General features: G+C 35.4%; 3 protein-coding genes and 2 non-coding genes across 6 annotated transcripts; 2 read left to right on the top strand and 3 right to left on the bottom strand.

Moving 5' to 3' along the window:
- Positions 1–7046: 7046 nt before the first annotated feature.
- On the bottom strand, positions 7047–8708 carry LOC131656486 (uncharacterized). Of its 2 annotated transcripts, none has more exons than XM_058926195.1 (4): positions 8651–8708; positions 8205–8556; positions 7524–7722; positions 7047–7424 (listed from the first exon to the last, which is right to left on the bottom strand). In XM_058926195.1, the coding sequence occupies exons 3-4, from the start codon at positions 7719–7721 to the stop codon at positions 7182–7184; spliced, it is 441 nt and encodes a 146-aa protein (XP_058782178.1). In that variant the 5' UTR covers position 7722; positions 8205–8556; positions 8651–8708; the 3' UTR covers positions 7047–7181. The 2 variants fall into 2 exon arrangements, with proteins under 2 accessions (XP_058782178.1, XP_058782179.1); XM_058926196.1 differs by having other exon boundaries at positions 8218–8556.
- On the bottom strand, positions 8263–11905 carry LOC131658724 (protein FAR1-RELATED SEQUENCE 5-like). Its single transcript, XM_058927990.1, has 4 exons — positions 11447–11905; positions 8818–11062; positions 8651–8731; positions 8263–8556 (listed from the first exon to the last, which is right to left on the bottom strand). The coding sequence occupies exons 2-4, from the start codon at positions 11053–11055 to the stop codon at positions 8263–8265; spliced, it is 2613 nt and encodes an 870-aa protein (XP_058783973.1). The 5' UTR covers positions 11056–11062; positions 11447–11905.
- Positions 11906–12288: 383 nt separating this feature from the next.
- Positions 12289–12424, top strand: LOC131593880 (small nucleolar RNA snoR134). Its single transcript, XR_009281256.1, has one exon. It is a non-coding gene; the product is annotated as a small nucleolar RNA snoR134 (small nucleolar RNA).
- A 307-nt stretch (positions 12425–12731) lies between these two features.
- On the top strand, positions 12732–12846 carry LOC131593835 (small nucleolar RNA Z278). The gene has a single exon (XR_009281213.1). It is a non-coding gene; the product is annotated as a small nucleolar RNA Z278 (small nucleolar RNA).
- A 4809-nt stretch (positions 12847–17655) lies between these two features.
- LOC131658723 (uncharacterized) lies at positions 17656–19807 on the bottom strand. Its single transcript, XM_058927989.1, has 6 exons — positions 19570–19807; positions 19249–19478; positions 18939–19157; positions 18844–18846; positions 18569–18673; positions 17656–17910 (listed from the first exon to the last, which is right to left on the bottom strand). Exons 1-6 carry the CDS (start codon positions 19805–19807, stop codon positions 17656–17658), a joined length of 1050 nt encoding a protein of 349 aa, XP_058783972.1.
- Positions 19808–22928: the final 3121 nt, after the last annotated feature.

Below are 22928 nucleotides of genomic sequence, written 5' to 3'. Positions count from 1 at the left end.
CCCAGTTGACCATCACCAGTTGAATCCCTAACATGGTCAACACCCAGTTGACCATCATCCGTTCATCTGTAACATTGCTAACACACAGTTGACCATCATCAGTTGAATCCCTGACATGGTTAACACACAGTTGACCATCACCAGTTCATCTGTAACATGGTTAACACACAGTTGACCATCACCAGTTCATCTATAACATGGTTAACACACAGTTGACCATCATCAGTTGAATCCCTGACATGGTTAACACCCAGTTGACCATCACCAGTTCATCTTTAACATGGTCAACACACAGTTGACCGTCACCAATTCATCTGTAACACGGTTAACACACAGTTGACCATGACCCGTTCATCTGTAACATGGTCAACACCCAGTTGACCATCACCAGTTGAATCCCTGACATGGTTAACACACAGTTGACCATCATCAGTTGAATCCCTGACATGGTTAACACACAGTTGACCATCATCCAGTTCATCTGTAACATGGTACACCCAGTTGACCATCACCAATTCATCTGTAACATGGTTAACACACAGTTGACCATCACCAGTTCATCTGTAACATGGTTAACACACAGTTGACCATCATCCAGTTCATCTGTAACATGGTTAACACACAGTTGACCATCACCAGTTCATCTGTAACATGGTTAACACACAGTTGACCATCATCCAGTTCATCTGTAACATGGTTAACACACAGTTGACCATCACCAGTTCATCTGTAACATGGTTGAACACAGTTCATCTGTTGACCATGACCATCCAGTTCATCTGTAACATGGTTAACACACAGTTGTTAACACCATCATCCAGTTCATCTGTAACATGGTTAACACACAGTTGACCATCATTCGTTCATCTGTAACATGGTTAACACACAGTTGACCATCATCCAGTTCATCTGTAACATGGTTAACACACAGTTGACCATCATCCAGTTCATCTGTAACATGGTCAACACACAGTTCACCATCATCCAGTTCATCTGTAACATGGTTAACACACAGTTGACCATCATCCGTCCATCTGTAACATGGTTAACACACAGTTGACCATCATCCAGTTCATCTGTAACATGGTTAACACACAGTTGACCATCATCCGTACATCTGTAACATGGTTAACACACAGTTGACCATCATCAGTTGAATCCCTGACATGGTTAACACCCAGTTGACCATCACCAGTTGAATCCCTAACATGGTTAACACCCAGTTGACCATCACCAGTTCATCTGTAACATGGTCAACACACAGTTGACCATCATCCGTACATCTGTAACATGGTCAACACACAGTTGACCATCATCCGTACATCTGTAACATGGTTAACACACAGTTGACCATCATCCAGTTCATCTGTAACATGGTTAACACACAGTTGACCATCACCAATTCATCTGTAACATGGTTAACACACAGTTGACCATCATCCAGTTCATCTGTAACATGGTTAACACACAGTTGACCATCATCCGTACATCTGTAACATGGTTAACACACAGTTGACCATCATCAGTTGAATCCCTGACATGGTTAACACACAGTTGACCATCATCCAGTTCATCTGTAACATGGTTAACACACAGTTGACCATCATCCAGTTCATCTGTAACATGGTTAACACACAGTTGACCATCACCAATTCATCTGTAACATGGTTAACACACAGTTGACCATCATCCAGTTCATCTGTAACATGGTTAACACCCAGTTGACCATCATCCAGTTCATCTGTAACATGGTAAACACCCAGTTGACCATCACCAATTCATCTGTAACATGGTTAACACACAGTTGACCATCATCCAGTTCATCTGTAACATGGTTAACACCCAGTTGACCATCATCCAGTTCATCTGTAACATGGTAAACACCCAGTTGACCATCACCAGTTCATCTGTAACATGGTTAATACACAGTTGACCATCATCCAGTTCATCTGTAACATGGTTAACACCCAGTTGACCATCATCCAGTTCATCTGTAACATGGTTAACACACAGTTGACCATCATCCAGTTCATCTGTAACATGACCATCAACACACAGTTGACCATCATCCAGTTCATCTGTAACATGGTTAACACACAGTTGACCATCACCAATTCATCTGTAACATGGTTAACACACAGTTGACCATCATCCAGTTCATCTGTAACATGGTTAACACACAGTTGACCATCACCAGTTCATCTGTAACATGGTTAACACACAGTTGACCATCATCCAGTTCATCTGTAACATGGTTAACACACAGTTGACCATCATCAGTTGAATCCCTGACATGGTTAACACCCAGTTGACCATCACCAGTTCATCTTTAACATGGTCAACACACAGTTGACCATCATCCGTACATCTGTAACATGGTTAACACACAGTTGACCATCATCAGTTGAATCCCTGACATGGTTAACACCCAGTTGACCATCACCAGTTGAATCCCTAACATGGTTAACACCCAGTTGACCATCACCAGTTCATCTGTAACATGGTCAACACACAGTTGACCATCATCCGTACATCTGTAACATGGTCAACACACAGTTGACCATCACCAGTTCATCTGTAACATTGTTAACACACAATTGACCATCATCCGTTCATCTGTGACACGGTTAACACACAGTTGACCATCGCCAGTTCATCTGTAACATGGTTAACACACAGTTGACCATCATCCGTTCATCTGTTGATTCCCTGACATGGTTAACATAGTTTATTATTATTATTACTACTAATATTATTATTACTAATATATATATAGTTTATTATTATTATTATTATTATTACTACTATTATTATGATTATTATGATTATTATTATAGGTCAAAATATTATTATTATGGTTATGGTTATTCAGTAATTAATTTTTTAGGTGAATTTTTTTTGTTAAAAAAATTCTATAAATTATCAAGATATACTAAGTATTAAAAAACAATACTTAGTAATGTTATGCATTGTAACAAAATATAATACTTAAAAACAGCCTAAAGCATCAAATCCACTGTACTTAAAAACTTCTCAATAGATTGGATTTATTTATGTGGTCCAATTCTATCAATATAAAGTGGGTGGCTGTGATCAATTTGGGTAAAATATAGATCTCATGCACGGTTGTGATCATTTTGTCTCTAATAGATATCAACCGGTGATTTAATTCGGACGGCTGATTATATACTCCCTCAACACCCATCGCTGGACCCTATTATACCACTTTAATGTTGGCCACTTTAAATGGAGTTCGAGAATGTTACGTTTTGAAACCATCTCATCCCAAATCCCTTTTCCATTAAACCATGTCATCTTCATCTGTTGCAAACTCCGAAGCGTCCCAAATCCCTGAATGTGGTTGCAATAAACCAATGAAGTTGTTTATATCCAACTCAAGAAATAACCCTAAAAGGAGATATTGGAAATGTGCAAATGTGGAGGTGAGTTTGATTGGAAAATATGCTACACGATTTCGTTTTTTATAATCTGTATTATAAAATGGACTTGGTTAATTTAATAGTGAATATGGTTAATTATGATGTTTTTTAGGCATGGCGATGTTGTAGTTTGTTCATTTGGGATGATGAACTTGATGGTCGACCTCCATATAATCGGAAAATAACTATGGATGCAAGAAATGTAATTCTGGATTCGCACGACGCAACAACACACAGTGGGTCAATATGTTGCAGCTGCTCAGAGCTTTTGAAGGATTTGCATTGCATTGTTAAAGAACTTCGAGACAAGACAGGAGAGCAGATGGAGATGAAACTGCAAAATGAAGGGAAAATGTCCAAGATTTTTAAGACTTTGTTTTTATTTTCTTGGATTTTTATTGTCATGGCATATTTTAAAATGTCTGATTAATTTATCTAATGTAATTTCTGGAACAACAACCTAATCTATGGTTTTTAATTTCTAGGTTTATGTTTAAGTTACCAATGTTCTAACTTATTTAATTATTTTTTAAGAAAAGAAAACTGATAATGAAAAATGAATACCTGTGTTTGTTTTTAATAAGAAAATGATAATCTTGATTAATTTTAAGTATTTAATATATTGAAAAAACATATCACGCCTATGACAAAGGATTCGATATATCATTACTTGGTAAATCGTAACATTGCAACTTTTCATCTGACCAAAGATTTGGTATATCATTAGTTGGTAAAGGTAACATTGCATGCAAACTGTTCGGTTCTTCCACTTTCTTTCTTTTGCATTCTCTCTCACCGTTTAACTGTTGTTCTTTGCGCAACATCCACTCCAACAACAACACTGGATTTCAGACGACATCATGTCTTCTTCAAATAGGTTAGTATCTGTTCTCTTCGTTTTTAACTCATCTCTGCTTTCCTGATATCCAAATCGAAAGGGTTTTAGGATTCATGTAACATGTGTTTTGTTTATGCCATACAATGTAGCGCAATTTTGTTGATTTAAATGTTATAGATTTTACAAATTTTAGGGTTTTTGGTACACATTTACGGTTTATGTAATTTGTGTTTGTTTATGCCATTGAATACCACGCAAATTTGTTGATTTAAATATCATAGATTTTACATACTTTAGGGTTTTTGATACAATCTTCAGGATTTTATAAACAATTTTGTTGCATGTTATAATGTTGCAGAGCTGAGAAACTCAATCTTCAACACTTTGATGAAAAGAAACTTCAACAGCTGTACCTATGTCATAAGTTGTATCTGAAAAAACGATTGCTCCAGAAAAAAAACATCAGGAAAATGTATAGCTACGAAGAATTTTGTAAACAGTTGGTAGAAGTGTGTAATCTTCGAGCAAAATACGGACTTGATCCACCAAAGGAACCTGCCAAGGAGCTCATTCAAAGTGCTCCAGTCAATACTGGTGTTGATGCAAGAAAAAGTTACCATGCATCTGTTTACAGAGCCTCTCTCCAAAATGCTGCATCCAGGAGGTAACTCTGAAGTGTGTTTTATGAATATGAACATGTATTTTACCATAAAAACCTGTATGATTATAGAGCAAGTAAGATAATAACGTTTCTTTACTTATTGGACCATTTGTAGGAGTAATAAACATAGTAAGGTGTCGGGAATAATGAAGGGAAAGGGTGTAGCTGGCGAGGGGGTTTCCCGACAACGCTGTGTGCAAGAGGTTACCAGTTCTACGATCAACGACAGGCTCTCCGTCGAGGTGGAAGTGTGTAATCTTCGAGCAAAATACAGACTTGATCCACTAAAGGAACCTGCCAAGGAGCTCATTCAAAGTGCTCCAGTCAGTACTGGTGTCGATTCAAGAAAAAGCTACCATGCATCTGTTTACAGAGCCTCTCTCCAAAATGCTGCATCCAGGAGGTAACTCTGAAGTGTGTTTTATGAATATGAACATGTATTTTACCATAAAAACCTGTATGATTAGGGAGCAAGTATGATACTAACGTTTCTTTACTTGATTGGACCATGTGTAGGAGTAATAAACATAGTAAGGTGTCGGGAAAAGCGAAGGGAAAGGGTGTAGCTGGCGAGGGGGTTTCCGGACAACGTTGTGTGCAAGAGGTTACCAGTTCTACGATCAACGACAAGCTCTCCGTGGAGAAAGGAAAGAATAAACTTTGGCAGAGCGAAGATAGGTTAATTCGTCCGACCCAAGGTGTGGTGATCGATGAGGGCATGGAAGGCAAACGCAAGAGAGGAGGTCATCGCGAAGTTGATGCCGGAGGTAACGGGAAACTAAAGGGTAAGGCAATAGGTTCTTCGGAAGCCCCCGATGCTCAAAGCGTCGACTATGAATTCACAAGTATATCATCCGACAGCAATAGGTAAATCTATTTTGAACGTATATTATATTGAAATAAGTTGCTTCGATGTTGAGTTGGAAGTTTCTAAACAGGCTTTATATGATGTTTTGGCTTTGGTACAGGGTGTACACTACGATCATTGTGAATCAGGATGAAGAGTATTGGGTTAGAGAAGTGTTTGATGCAAAGAAGATGCGCAAGAATGTGATGGTATGTCTTGTTTTTATTTGATTTCCTATAACAGCAGAAGTCAGTTGTTTATTTTAAAGAATCTGACATTCTGTGAAAACCTTTGCAGCAATTTCCAGCAAATGTGATTGATAGTTGCCTTCTCCGCCAAATTTCAAACATTGTTTTACTTGACTGTGATAAGGGTGAACCATACTACTGTGAGATAAAGAAGAGGGAAGAGAAGAAGGAGACATATCTGTGTGGGGCGTGGTTTGATTACGTAAGGAAAGCTGATTTGAAGGTCGGTGACAAACTCCATTTTGTCATCCGATACCCACCGGTGGAGGAAATATTGGTATATGTTGAGCGTAGGGCTGCAACCCCATAGGGGCACCGAGGAGGATCATAGTTGCAATGGTTTTTTTGAAAGTTACTATTTGTAATATTATAATTTTATATTGTAAACAATTATGGAAGTTTATTAAGTTTTATTTATAATGTTCCAGATACAATGTTAGTTGTGATGTGAAGTGAAGTATATTGGGTATTTTGTATGTGTTTGTTAAGTTTTAATGTAAGTGATTGTTATTGCTGGGAAATTTTATGGTTGACCCCAGTTTATTAAGATTGGGCCCTTTTTGTGGTTGTATTAATCATAGCACATTCTGTTGTTTATCTGCATGATTTATATACTTTTTATATCAAAAAGTATTTGTACGGAGTAAGGATCCATGCAAAAACCCATGCAATGCTCAAAATTCAGGGGGTGCAAAAATGAAAAAGCATGAATATGCAAAGTATTTTCCGGATTAAGGTTTCTGTTACTAATGACCTAATTTATGGTTGTTGTTGTTCACGTTTCTGTTCCTAATGACCTAATTTATGGTTGTTGTTGTTGTTTATGCTTTTGTTACTAATGCCTTGATTTATCAGAAAACAAATTATTCATTTATAGAAAAAAGAAACTTCTCATCTGAAATATTTGTAGTGAGTAAACTGCTAACTGAATGATGCAAAATGCTAAGATTTAATTTAATATTATACACAAGAGATACAATACTTCATTACACTGCAAACGTACATAATGAAACTCAACATTTGATTCATTTCAACACCAAAACAGACAACATCAAAACAAACTACATACCAACTACTTAACAAAACATCAAAGAAAATTACTTTCCATCTTCAACCAAGTTTAATTATACACCTAAAATTATTCGTATTACATCATAAAACGAACAAACATTCTTGTAGGAGGATCTGCCACAGTGCACTCAAGAACATCACCAGCCCTCAGACGAGTTGCTTTAACATACTCATACCAACCTAAGCAAAGATATCTCTCCCCTGGCCTCCTACCAGTCTTCAACACACATGGGTAAACAGCATCGGTATGAACATCGACAATGTCTATCTCAGTTTGCAACGGCAATAACCAATTGGCAGCAACATTAGATGGAAAGTGCTGCATTTTATATATGTTTCATAGCACAAAATCATTACCAATACATGCATATCTAACATACCAACATGTCGATTAAAATAACCGGTCCAGATTACTTACGAAAACATTCTTTCCTCTTACACAAGCAGCAGTGACACGATAATTGAATGAAATGCCATTTTCTTCAACCACGGGATCACCGAAATTTTCATCCATCTCTTCTTCACCTTCATCACTTTCAATGTCACTGAGATCGACATTCTGTTCAACCTCATCGTAAACGTAATTACCTAAATACTCAGCCCATTGTTCATCCATCCTTCAAAAAGATAAACATGCAACTATTAAAATTACAAAGCAAACAATGAAATTATACGTAAACGCAAATATGTAAGCAAATGATAAACATAATTACGTATCACTTGAAGTCACTGAGTGGGATTCACCACTGGACATTTCTCAAGAGCAAGAACACTTAACAATTCACTTTTATAACAAGATTTTTTTCCTTATGTTATTTTTTCCTCTCTTGGTGGTACTACTACTATATATATTGGAAAAATTATATAGGTATAGTTACACCTAACCTAAACCTCATTCAATGGCATTAACTTTAGGTGAAAAAAAATATTAATGCATGATGGTAATATAACCACTACTGCACTCATAGAATTAGGTGACTGACAGTAGAACATATAAACTGTATCAGTGTTGATTTGACTCCACTGAACTTACAAACTATATGCTATGACACAAAAAACCTATATAGATGCATGTATTCTAACCTAAACCTTGTCATACCACTAAAAATCACCTCCAAAGTCATGCCTGGTCAAATTACAGCTACTTATTTGCTCGTTCAAGTACCACCATTGTTCATCAGTCGTTGTGGCCTACCGAAACACGAACCCGAATTTTCCGCAACTGTCGTTGGATATAGTGGGATTAACGGTTGTACATGCATTGGATGCAACATCGGTTGTACCGCTGGCAACACGGGTTGCAATCCATACATTGCAGGCATGGGTATGCTTGTGCTTCCAACTTCCGCACGAGAAGTCGCTGTCACATTCGCGCCACGAGAGTTCGGTGGTTCTGTACATTTATTTTGCACACTACTTCCACCAATGCGACCTCTTTTTCCATTCTTGTTCTGTTTTAACAAACAAATTATTCTTGTGATACAAATAATAACACGTTATAATTAATACAGCATATCAGAGCTTGTATTAAAAAAAACATAATACCTTCACAACCTGGCTGAATGAATCAGTTACTGGCCGCGACGTCATACCAACATTTTGTTCAGTTGGCGCGTTTTCCGCAACCTGCAAATTATACAACAGAAACTACTATGTTTATCAAAAGAGCAACAGATTGACTCAAACGAACAGAATATAGCTTTCGAAATTACCGAACAACTCCTTGCATTATGAGTTCTACTGTTGCATTTAGAACATCGCCTAATAGATTTTATGTCATTCTTTCTTTTCTTTGGAGCACCTTTGCTATTCACAATATTTGGATCACCTACAACTGAGTTCGATGCCAAAATAGGATCGTCCGTACTGCAATACTTTTTGTGTAACTTCAGAATGTCACCCATTATTTCCCCATAAACACCTTCCCTTTTTGAAGCTTCATTGCAAAAGGCAGTAAATGCAGAACAATATGCACCAAACCGAGCTAGCTCAATCATTTTAGAATCATCAGAACCATTACAATTCACGTTCAAGTACTGAATTTTTGCATCCTTCGTCCATCTCGACAAAATCAAACCGGTGGGAATGAGACTAACATGTTCTTCCTTCATGACACCAAACATATGAGAACATGGAATCCCATGAGAATCCCATAACCTACACTCACATTGAAGTGTTTCACCATCATACACAACCTCTACGTCATAGTTATCACAACAATATTTTGTAAATCGATAAGTCTTAAATCCGTTGCGAATTAACTTTTCCTTAACAATCAATGATCCAGCCTTCACTATTTCATCTCTGACTTCCTTGAAAATCTCCATAGTATAAACATTCGCAGCATGGCTCTCAAGGGCACGCAGTTGAGTAGTCATCACAGGTTCTGAAAACTTTGATTTATAATCGGCAATCAGTTCATTGTTTCTATAAGATCTCATAGCCTGATCAAAATTGTGCATAAATTCAAAAATGCAGCCTTTCTTCCTGACATAACTCTTGATGACTGCATTGACGGCTTCACATTGAGACGTAGTTCTTATACGTCCAAAAAACTTCTCACGTAGATATGCAGTTGCCCATAGTGACCTGTTCTCGTACGTTTTTGCAACCCAAGGATTTCCTTCAAGTCCGTTTTCTTTAATTATTTTTGACCAAAACTCTTCAAATTGATCCTTTGTAAAATTAGAGTACATGGCTTTTTGAAAATCTTTCAAAAATGCCGAGTTCTTTACATTCTCAGACGCATTCTTGTTCAAATGCCAAGCGCATAAACGATGTGTCGCATCCGGAAACACCTGTTTTATAGATTCCCTCATCGCCCCATCTCCGTCTGTTACAACTGCTGCTGGGTATCTATTTTCCATGCACTCTAAAAAACACTCCAACAACCACTTATACGTCTCTGTCGTTTCATCTGACACCAACGCAGCACCAAAAATAACTGTCTGAGAGTGGTGGTTACACCCTGAAAATATAACCAATGGGTAGTTGTATTTGTTCTTCTTGTAAGTCGTGTCGAACGCAATCACATCGCCAAAACAAAAATAGTCAGATCTACTGCTTCCATCAGCCCAAAAAAGAGACTTCATTCGTCCATCCATGTCTACGGCATATTTACCATATAACATGGGATCAGTAGATGACTTCACAGTTAGATAATTTATAGCAGCGGCAACGTCACCATCTTTAATATTAGCACGCATTTTACTATCAAAATAATTGTACAGATCCTTCTTTGTAAACCCAACACGATCGTGTCCACCCTTCTGAGCAACCATGTACCCCATTATATGACAAGTTCTAATTCCATTTGACTGTAGACCGTCAATTTGAGCTCTATCTGCTGCAGTAATCTCACGATAAATGGGGTGTAAGTGGACAAACCTAGATGGTGTTAATTCATGGTTGTGAGCCTCTTCAAAACATGTCACTACATAAATATCCTTCTGGGGGTTGTAATGCACACGAAGCCTAGCGGGACAATTAGTGCGGGTCGTAGGTCTGTGTTCTCTTTTTCTATCAAGCCTCCTTAAGTGTTTTGTATCTCTTAGACCGTGTTTATTGCATACAAACTGCCTCATTATAATTGTTTGTCCATCCTCAGTCGATCTTGTCCTAACATCACTTTTCCTAATGGCAAACCCTTTACATTTAGCATACTTGAAATAAAACACATTAGCTTCATCAACTGTACCGAATTCCATAGCACGAATTTCATCAGCAGTAAGGGCATTAATTTTCACTGTTCTATCACCTACAACTGCATCAAATTCAACAAATTTTTCACCGTGACTATCACCATCGCCATCGCCATCACCATCACTTGAACCTTGGTACGCACTGGACACCGAATTACTGTCATCCCGACCATTGTCGGATTCAGAATCAGATGTACCACTGTCACGGCATCGATAGTCGTACGAATCATAATGGTCGGTGTTTTTCATGGTAAACCTGAATTAACACATTTGTTAACACACCAAAAATCAACATAAATCACAGTACCTAATTTCCTATTCAAATCAAAGATACTTAACATAATTGAAATTTCCAAATCATCAAATAGGAAACCCATGTACAGAAAACAATTTCAAGCATCAATCACAATTCCTTATTACGTTATTAAATCAATCGACCTGATTCAAAGGTACCCACCAAAATTAAAATTTCGTAATCATCAAATATAAATCCCATGTAAATAAAACAAATTCAATCATAAACCCTAATTCCCAATCCTAAACCCTAATTCCCAATTTGAAATCAGTAAATCTTAACTATTCAAACAAATATAACAACCATTTTATCATTTACATTTGCAGCAGCGTGCTCAATACGAACCTGTGAATGGGACGCTTACTGTTGTGTTGAGTTTGCAGTGTTTGGAAAAAATGCCAAGATGAGACGATAACTGTTGCGTTGAGTTTGTAGTTGGGAAAAAATGCCAAGATGAGATGATGGATGAAGAATTTTTATTTTCAATTTCTGTTCACGATGATGAAGTGAGGGAGATGGAGATGAGTTGATTAATTTGTTGAGTTGATTAATTTGTTGAGTTGATTAATTTGTTTTAATTTAATTGATTTTGTCTATAAAAATATTACATTTTAAAAACAATATTAATATGTTAGGGACTAAGTTGCAATATATAAACTATAAAATTACCACAGTAAGTGTCAATAAGGTCATTTAATGCTTCAGTCCACTGTGGCACTATTAGGGCTTAGGGCTTAATTCTGATTGGTCAGACAGTGACTTCACCACTGAAGTCAAACGGGCGAATGCACCGTAGAATTTCCCTTATTTCAATATCAACGATAAGGAATTTTTACTTGTATCTAATTCTCAAGCTTATTTCTAATATGAAATTGAATTTTCACCTTTATAATTCTATTCTTCATAAAATAACATCTAAGCCTCATTCAAAATTCAATAATATTATTTTCGCAAGGAGACTGGTAATCATGGTCTTCATCACATCAACAACCATAGCCACCACACTTCTACCATTGGCTCACGAAGTTCTGGTTTTAGGGTTTTGGCTCTGCTCTATAACAACCAGCATCACCTTCCCAATAATAATCATTCCATCATAAGGGTTCGGCAGTGGCTGATCTAGATCTACAATATCATCTCATCCCCAAACTCGCACATAAAGGTTATTTTTCGTTAATTTCTCATCTCAGCACAACTCCTCCCGGGCATCTCTGATAATTTTCATGACGCGAAAGCCCCGATGCACGGGCTTGATCGCCGCCGTTCGTGTTGCTGTCTCCGTAATTCTCACGGCCGACCTGTGTTAAAGTAATGGCTTAATATCAGCTTGATTTGCTTGTTTGTTTTTTGAATTTGCCTCACTACACCTTTAGCTTGTTTTCTTATATTTGCCATGAAAATCAAAGCTAGTCTTAGAGGCACACATTAAATTTGAGTTTGATATATTTATATTAAATTAGGTTTTGATTTTACTAACATTTGGTTGTGATGACAATTTAATCAACTTTATGCCAGCTTCGGAAAAATCGTGATTGATAGAGCTGTAATATATTCTGAGCCTTTGTATATATCTTGTTATCGTTGATGTATGTTAGTGTGCTAAATATTATGCCTATGATTATTTATACTGGCCTATGATTATATAATATCCGAACTGTATGAGGTGTTTTGGATCCAAGCCCCTGTTTACATGGAGAACCTACTTGGTGAAGGGACATTCATATGACAATGGATTTCTATGAGGCTTATATTATGTTTGTGTTTTATTTTTATTCTTGTATTTGCTACCGATGATGTTTTTTAACAATCCAACTTGTCTAAGGTTATGGTTAACCCAAGATCCAGTACGCAGGGTGAACCTACTTGGTAAATTTAAGTTAAACTCATGATGTTAAATTTTCTCAGATAGCAATTTCATTTTATGTTTGTAAAATACAAAAATAAGCAATTTAACTTGATTATCAATTAATCGCGACTTTATGAGTCTATCAGGATACTAACTGCAAGGGCACAATCTAATCGCGTAGTTTTAAAATATATCGAACTCACAGAAACTGGTAGTCAATTCAATACGATCTATGCTTATAAAAGAAAAGTTAATACGATCTAATGTTACTATGTAAACTAAAGCTATGATTTTCTTTGGTTTAGGGGGAAACGAAAATTAAATAAAGTTTTAAGTTAAATAATCAAAGGCAAGACACCGCGCGGTATGCAATGGCCGGACTTCGGGGATTCAGTAAGTCATTCGACATTGTTTTAAGTATTAAAACACTCTTTCAGTAGAAACTATCAGTTTAAAAATCTTTATCTCACACTCTCGTATTTACCGATTCAGATTATATTATCAAATCTAAATGCTTGCTATCGCTGTCTCATTTAAAATCTAATAATACTTTTTGAAAACAAACTAGTGGGAAACCCGTGCGTTCACACGGGTTCTGGTGTGGGTTGGACCGGGTTTATCAGATACATATAATATTAAGTAAAAAAATTGAAAAATATTTTCATATTAAATTGAAATATAGATGTAGCATTGTTTAAAAATAAATAAATGTTTGTAGAAAATGTTTTTAATAAAAAAATTCAATGTGATAAATATTGTATAGATTCGACTTTTTACAAATATAAAAAAATTGTAGAATTAGACTATATCAGAAATCTTTAAAAAAAAATTATAGGGACCAAAATCAAAATTCGATAATTTATAGGCACCAAATACATATTTAACCATAATATGTATTCAAATAGTGCATATATTATTTTAATAATTATTGTATTTTGGGGTGAAAATTCTTTTGAAATATATATATTAAATACTTTACTTCATTAAAAAATAACATATTACTATCGTGTTTGAATTCATACATTAATTTAAATAAATTTACTTTTATTTGTTTTAATTGTACAAAAAATATAATAACACGTGAGTTCACACGAATTTTGGTCATGTAACCTGTGCATTCACATGGGTTCATACGGTACTGATGTGTTACCTCATCGTTCACACAGATTTGGACCTATTTACCAGTGTGTTCGCAGGAAATTTGGTCTGATTACCAGTGTGCGAACACTGTTTTGGTGTGTTACGTATGCGTTCGCAGGAGTGTTGGTGTGTATGGGTACTGATTTGTACCGCGGAATTGTCACCAGTATATCATAGAAAAGATAATAAATTTCACAATAGCTAAATATTACTGGAAATAAGAAAAATTAATAAACAGACCGGAAGATAATTGTATAAGTTATAAAACAATTGTGAAACGACATAGAAGGAATTGTAGGTAAGTTGTGTCCTAAAAATAAAATCTTATTTGAATGAATTGAAGAAACCAAATGCAAATATTGAATAAAAAAAATGTAGTAACTAGAATACAATGCCGCAAATGATCAAATAAATAACTTGTTTTAATTTGGAGTACTATACCATGCCCAAAATATCAAAAAAAAAAAAAAACACTTGAAAAACACTTTTTAACACACTATTGTAAATTTTAAGTTAAATTAATGATGTTAAATTTGATCAGATAGCAATTTCATTTTATGTTTGTAAAATAAAAAAAATGAGTCTAATGTTACTAACTGCAAGCACACAGTCTAATTGCATAATTTTAATATACAATCTAATGTTACTATCTAAGTTAAAGCTATGATTTTCTTTGGTTTAGGTGGAAACGGAAATTAAATAAAGTTTAAGTTAAATAATCAAAGGCAAGACACCGGTATGCAATAGTCAGACTTCGAGGATTCATTAAGTCATTCGACATTATTTTAAGTATTAAAACACTCTTTCAGTAGAAACTATCAATTTAAAAAACTTTATCTCACACTCTCGTATTTATTGATTCAGATTATATTATCAAATCTAAATGCTTACTCTCGCTGTCTTATTTAAAATCAAATTATACTTTTTGAAAACAAATAGAATCTAATTAATCCTAAAGCGCTCTCGCTGTATTTAAAATTAATGTTCGATTTCCAATATCCGGTTAAAACCTCAAACTCTCGTAGTCTTGATTCTAACCTTTGCTTTTCTTTTACTCTCGTAACAAAACGGTTTAATATTATTTTTGGAAACCAAAACCAGAAAAGTATTTTATGAATATTCACACCAAATTATTACCGAACCCCTTTGGTTCTACGACTTACATACCGGTATCAAGGAAATTAGCCAAACATGCTTTTCAATTCAAACACAGAATAACAATGAACAACCAATAGCTCAATTATCATTACTAAATATAAAAACAGTAAATGCATATAAAATTAAAACTTGGAATTTATAAAGGAAATTGGAATTATGCTAAACTCCGAGTATCAAGTCGCAATACCCCACAAAGTGTAGATGTTGCTTCTTGAAATTACAGATTGAACGATAAATAAATCCTAAAACTACGATTGCAATAGCCCCCCAGTGTAGAAAACTATTATTGTTTGAAGGTAAATTGACTGCTTAAGAAACTAAGGAAAATCAAAAGAGTTTTGAACTTGGGAATTGAAAAATTAAGAATTGGATGAGAACCTTTCTGTTTATAACTGCTCTCCTTTTATAATGCTTGCGGTGACATTGTTTTCAGAAAATCTTTGAATCGTGATGTTGTGGAGCTCCAATCTTGAAGAATAGGTCTTGTGAGAAAATATAGGGAGTGATGGTTTCTAGTGCACTCTCTTCTGACGTGGGGAAACCACATATTTTAATTACTAAAATTTGGAGCTATGCCGATCGTAATACAATGTGTGCCGAGGGGCACACATTTTAGAGCTGTGGCGGGCGGCATGAGGCTATGCCGGACGACACAGTCTTCTGTCATGAGATTTTGCTGCTACTTCTGTTACTTCTGCCAAAGTTTGATTTTTTTAGCTCATTTTTCTTCCCATTCCTTCCTCTTCTCTCATACAAGCTTAGTTGAATATAGTTACCTGAAACACACTAAAAATACCAATGTAATGCAACATAATCAATGAAGACAGTAAATTGATTCATGCTAATCAAGCCGAATATGCGATGTATTTTCGTGTTATCAAACTCCTCTACACTTGAACCTTTGCTTGTCTTCAAGCAAATAATCATTGTTAAACACGAGTTAAACACAAATACATGACACAACATCAAATTGTACGCGGTTGCGAGATATTTTTGTTACAACAATAAAAGCTCAATTTCAACACCAAAGTTACAGTAATGATACTAAACAACTCCCACTTTATGCAGACCAATCTAAATCATGCTATTATAGCTCAACCTAGTTCTTTTCGCTTTATTTCATCCGTTTTCATTCGAGCGCAATCAGATTAAGCCCTTTACCTTTACACGCACATAATAGAGTAGCCGGTTAGTGAATATGATCATTTTAAGCGTGGGGTTTTTGACACATATATGTGGTAACCTCCTTTTATATACCCAATTGCGTATTTGGGGGATCGGACCGTAGTCCGCCCTAACAAGTTTAGTACCAGACACTTCAGAACCAACCGACAATGGGTTTTTCCTTGTTCTTCTTTTCTTTTATATTTTATAGGTTTGCATCCGTTGGATTAAGTCCAACAGTGAAACAGATATCTAAATATTGGGATCATTCACTTATATTCATCGATTCTCTACGTAGTTTATGCTTAAGACGATGCTGAATGCTAAATAAACTACTTGGGGCTACTTTTAAAATAAAGCTTAAGGTTTCGGTATAATAGGTACTCAAATCAATCTTGCATACTCGGGGGGGTGGGGTGAGTGTCAAGACAGTAACAATTTTGTTTAATTTTACTCAAATTTATAACATATCTTAAGCGTGAGCAACCTATACACTTTTCGAGTGCGTCAAGACATTGCGATTAACTAACGAAATTTTTCGTTATGACTCAAGAAACCGAGGAAGTCAAATAATAAACGAAAATTTGCATATAAGAGTTTGATAGTACATAAATTCTTTATTTAAGGGAAATAGATGAAAAAGGAAATCTAATTAGAAAGCGGTAAATTCCCCCCCACACTTAAATCTAACAGTGTGACCAATGTTTCAAAATAAGGTGAAAAAGGAAGGTAGTAGCTAGGTGCAATCTACTCTGGCCCATATCCTCTTGCTCTTCCTCAGGCTCGTTCGCGTCCAGGCATACCCACATGGTGAATGTATTCTTGCAACTCATCCATGCGTATGGTCAGAGTCGTCATCTCCTCAGTCAAGCTTGACATCTGACGCTCATTCCTTTCACCGTATCACTACAAGAAAATTGACATGTACCAATGGCAAAAAACTGTTGGTAAACATATAAAAACCGTTGGTAAAAGGCAAAAAACTGTTGGTAACGGACGTTTGCTTCTAGTCTTCCTTTCTTCCATCTTCATCAGTGCATGGACTTTGAGAATTTGTTTGGTTTGGGACACTAGAAGCATCTGTAGCGTATTGAAAATAAAATAAAATAAGTTACAAACTCAACTTAATGAATGTTTTCATACTATTTGAAATATGAACTCGAAAAGTAAAATATAATATATATGTCTTGCAGCTTGTAAAAAACATTCAAATCTTCTTGAGATAATCAATTTTGTATCACTGACATCATATTTTCCATACACACATTTGTCCTCTCTTGTCTTTCTCGCATTTTCTTAAGTTCATCCCTAAACTCTTGATTTTCGGACAAAAAGCTTTTGATTTTTTAGGTTTCGGAATATTGCCTATACAACGCTTATGTCCCCTCTTTTCAGATCCTTTTACTTGGGAGTAAATGTCATCCTTCCAAGGCATATGACTTTGTATCTTTTGGACCGATTGAGAAGTTTCAGCCTCATTATTATGTTTGTTTAGTTTTTCCTGAAATATTATATTAAATAGAATAAGACAAAATGCAACATGGGAAGAACTAAATAAGAACACCAATACTTGCCGAATAGCATAGAGAATATCAGCCAAGTAATAGCAGAGAGGTTGAACACAATTGTTGATTTAAAACATAAACAATAACATTACAAATCTATAAAAGAAACCACTGTTGAGTTCAAAATTAAGTGCAACATATTCTACAATAACAATCAGTAAATTATGAAATTACAATACTCATCATATTAAGTTTATTAATCCATAATTTCACCAAAAACAGTGCCTGGAAATTCATATTGGCATGGGACATATTGATTACCATTTCTTTAAGAACATTCTAAGTTTACTAATCACTGTTGAATAGTCCAAGTCATTGTTGAAATTCTATGGTTTTAATATTAATAGTGCCTGAAAAACAGTTTACTAATCCATAATTACTCATCAAGCCAAGTTTACTACTCCACAATTTCAAATAAAACAGTGCCTAAAAATCCATGCTAAATTTCCTAATCCATTAAAGAGATGAATCATAATTAGAAATCCAAAAGCAAGAAAATTCAAATAAAAAACCACCAGCAAGTTCCATTAATTTCAAACATCGGTTCAGTACAATTTAGATAATAAAAAAGGTATGAATGAAAGAAAATCTTACAATAAATCTTTCAGCCTTTTCATTAACAACAGAACCATCTTTACGAGTACGAGAATCAATGTAAATCTCTTTGTGTGTGGGCGACACTCCTTTAGCCTTTTTTTTCTAACATCAATCAAACAATTTATAAGTAATTTGTTTTGTAAATACAATTTACTCAATTAAAAGTTCAAATATTAACAAACTTTTTCATTAATTAATTTTGGGAGACTTTTGGTACCCATACAATGAATATCTTCATATTTAGCACGACTCTGACTATTAATTTTACTTACTTTCTACAATTGATACAACATAATGTTAGTCAAAAGAAGAAACCAAGTTCGAATATTTTTATAATTTGACATAATCTCTTTTCAATTTGACTTACTTGTGCTTTGTCAGAAAACCAATGATGAACCAATTTGCAATATTGATCTGGGTCAACTCGAAGATTTGGTACAAAGGATGCAACTTCTTCTTCCGTCTTACCTGGGTCAAATTCCATTGATTTTAAATCACACTTCCATTGTTTCCATTTAATATTCATCTCAAATTTCAACATTTGTCTTGTAGTGTCATTCATAGGAGGATTGAACTCAAATGTAGTCTATACAAAAAGAGATGTGTTAAGTAATTACAACATTAGTGATAAAAATTTGGTTCATCATGATTTAAATATAAATTTGTATGTATAATACCTCTATTTGTTCCAACATGACATCTTTTTCCTTGTCAAGCATATCTTTCCAAGACTTGTATTTAATGGAAGCATAATGTTTATTTCGAACCAAACTTGCTATGAAACGTGTAAGAGTCATACCTTTGGGACTAATGAGTCGACCATACTTGTCCAAATTAACAATTATGCAACTGTCAGTGTCCATACATCTAACATTCTTGTTGGGCCTTTTTTTTTTAGGATGAACATCTACAAGTAAAACATAAGACATGAAAACATAATTCTAACCTCTTTTAATTTATAGGTCTTCTACATAAGAACATCTATATATAATTTAAACCTTTATTAATTTGTAGGTCTTCTTCTGCTTCTACATCAGAAGGAATAGAGTAGGAATCTCTAGACTCATGTATGCCAACTTCCACATGACTTGGATTGGACCTTGTTTCTTCAGCATTACTCCCTTGGGCATGAGATGAGGTTGGATGAGTTTCTTCAGCATTACTTCCTTGGCATGAGATAAGGTTTGAGTCTTTTGACCTACGACTCCCAATATTCAATTTTCTCTTTGTTGCCATTGTTGTAATACATTCAATTAATAAGTTGACAACAACAATATAGAATCAAAATATAATAATAAGAATAAACTAACAAGCTGACTTAGCTTTCTATTCATATAAAAGAAATTCATACTGCAACTTAGACTTGATATGCAAACGCAACAGAGCAATACAACGATAAAAGTCGCAAGAGATACTAAACTTATGTCATGATAGCATCCATACAAATTCTATAAATATACACTTGAATATTATTTATCATACCAAAAATAAATATTTCAGTATTTACTAAGAAAAATAAATATTTCATCACACAAATTTTACTAATAAATATAGTAGCCACATGTGACTTTTTTTTGTATATTCTGCAATTTATAACACACCTAATAAACATGACAATAGATATGTATGTTCTGCAATTTATATCACATCCAATAAAAAAACACAAGCAAGAAAACAAAAACAATGTAGACTAGAGTCACATTCAAAATCTGAACATACTCTTAACAAAAACTAAATTCAAATATACCTATCTCTAGAACCGCGTGGCTGAAAGAAAAGAAAACGACATACCATGAACTGCAATTAAACCAGAAAAAGTTCAAGCATTCATTGGCCAAAAAACCTTCTGCAATTGATCCTTCTGGATGTGCTCTATTCCGTACAAATGACTTAAGAGTGAACTTCTGAAGGTGTAGTTCTTTGAATGATTCATCACAGTGCAAGTGATAATCGTAACCTTTTTGTGAACGAGCTGTTTTATCCTGGAGGTGTCGTGGCTATTAAGAGCTGCTTTGCATAATTTTGGCAGTACCGCGAAACGTCTTAAAGAAAGCGTACCGATCCTCGACTCAGTCGATAACTTCCTTCGTCGAAATATTTTCAAGTTCGAAAAACAACAACTTTAAGACGTTTGTATTAACTATCATGTCTACTGAGGAAATTATCGGAACTACCGCGGCTGCTACTGTGTCTGAAACACCATTTAAGTTTGAGGGTTCTCACTTCAAACGTTGGCAAGCTAAGATGAAATTGTTCTTAAATTTAAAGAAGGTTTCCAATGTTCTAACTGAGGATATCCATGTTGTTCCTTCTGGATCAATTGAACTAACTAATGGTAAGACACCGGTGGAATCAGACGAGACCCCAAAAACGTCTAATTTAGACTCTGCTGCAAAAACTTAAGATGCGGAAGATAAATTACAGCTTAGGAAAGAAATCGCCCTATGGCAAGAGAATAATTATCTTTGGAAAAATCACATTTTCAACAGTCTTACTGATGATCTGTACGATTACTACAGTAATTACAAGACTGCTAAACAGGTATGGGAGGCTCTGTAGAAGAAATACGATACTAAAGAAGCAGGTACAGAGAAACATGTTGCTAGCCGCTACTTGAATTATAAGATGGTGGATGAAAAATCTGTGGAAGCTCAAAGCCACGAAATTCAGAAGATCGCTCATGAAATCATTACAGAAGGTATGCCCCTCAATGAACAATTTCAAATTGTTGTTATCATTGACAAACTGCCCTTGGTTGGAAAGATTTCCAAAACATGCTTCGACATAAAACAAAAGAGTTTTCAATCGAGAGTCTGATCACTCACCCTCTTAGTTGTTTCAAAAGACAAATAGAGATTCGGCGCGTTTCTGAAGCATACGGGAAAACCATTAAAGAATCAGAACCGCAATGCTGTGAACAGAATTAAGAATAGGAATCCCTCAAGGGGCTCATCTACTCCGATTTCTAGACAGCAACCACTAACTTAAATAAATGACGCTCCGATTTTCACTTTCTATAATTATGGAAAACTGGGTCATATGGCTAAGAGATGTAAGAGCATGCTTAAACTTGTAGGCTCTAATGCACAGGTTAACCTGGCTGATGAGCAATTCATTGCTATGATCACTGAAATCAACATGGTTGGTGGAAGTGATGGTTTGTGGGTAGACACTGACGCCTCTCGTTGTAACGCCCGGAAAATAAGTATATGCTTAATTTGGACGTTTGTGACGTTTATTGGAATTTTACCGTTTTTGGAGTCGTTTCAGTCGGTATTAGTTCGGGATGGAGGACTAATATTTAATTGAAGGTTTTCATATTTTTGGTACTAGAAATATCATTAAGGTAATATTCCGCATTTTGGGGCGTTGGAACGATATTTGAGCGTAGGGGCATTTTGGTCATTTCCGCATGGTAGATATTTTCCTTATAAGAAGGAGATATTTGTGAGAAAGGAAAGAGGATGGAAAGAAAAAGAAGAGAAAGAAAGAGAAGAGAGGAAGAAGAAGAGCAAAGGGGAAAAACAAGAGAAAGTGGAGGATTCTCAACCGAATCGATTGCCGATCGTCACAATAGCAAGGTAAGGGGGTGAATCTAATTTATCTTGGATGTATGATTCTTATAGTCTTGTTCTTGTTCTTGTTCTTGTTTATTTCTATGCTTGACCAACAATGGTGGATTTGTGAGTTTTGTGAGTTTAGAAGTTATAAACATGATTTTGTGGTGTGTATGTGTAGTATGATGATAGATACCTTCATTGATCATGCTTTCTTTTCCATTTCTATGGCTTGATTGAGTTTGGATAAAAGTTAGGTTTTGAGATAGATTGATGAATCAACCATGAAAAGTTTGATGTTAGGTTGTTTCTATGGTTTGTATGTGTTGTATTGGTGTTATAATGATGTTTGGGAGTGGTTTTGGTGGGTATAAGGGGCTTGGAACAGTTCTGGTTCGTTCTGGTTTTTTCTGGGTTTACGCAGGTCCGCTGAGCGGAGATGGGTCCGCTGAGCGGAGGTTCTGTTGCAGAAAATTCTATGCGAAGGTCCGCTGAGCGGAGCTTAAGCGGACGACAGCATTTTCTGTTTTTCCAAAACTTTGAAACTTCATAACTCCTGAACCGTAACTCCGATTTTGTCGCCGTTCGAAGCGTTGGAAAGCTAACGCAATGAACTATATTATTATCTAATTAAATGATTCATAGTATGTAGTATCCCATTATTTTTATTAAGATCAAGTGATGAGTTGTGTAGTATGTTCAATTATCCAAACTTTGAAACCTTGTAACTTTTGATTCGTAGCTCTGTTTCATACGCCGTTCGAAGTGTTAGGAAGCTAGTTGGATGTTCTATCTGATAG

Source organism: Vicia villosa, linkage group LG3 (assembly GCF_029867415.1).
Source record: "Vicia villosa cultivar HV-30 ecotype Madison, WI linkage group LG3, Vvil1.0, whole genome shotgun sequence".
NCBI classification, from domain to species: domain Eukaryota; kingdom Viridiplantae; phylum Streptophyta; class Magnoliopsida; order Fabales; family Fabaceae; genus Vicia; species Vicia villosa.
The sequence above is the reverse complement of the archived record's forward strand: the minus strand, read 5'-3'. Positions and strand labels throughout refer to the sequence as shown.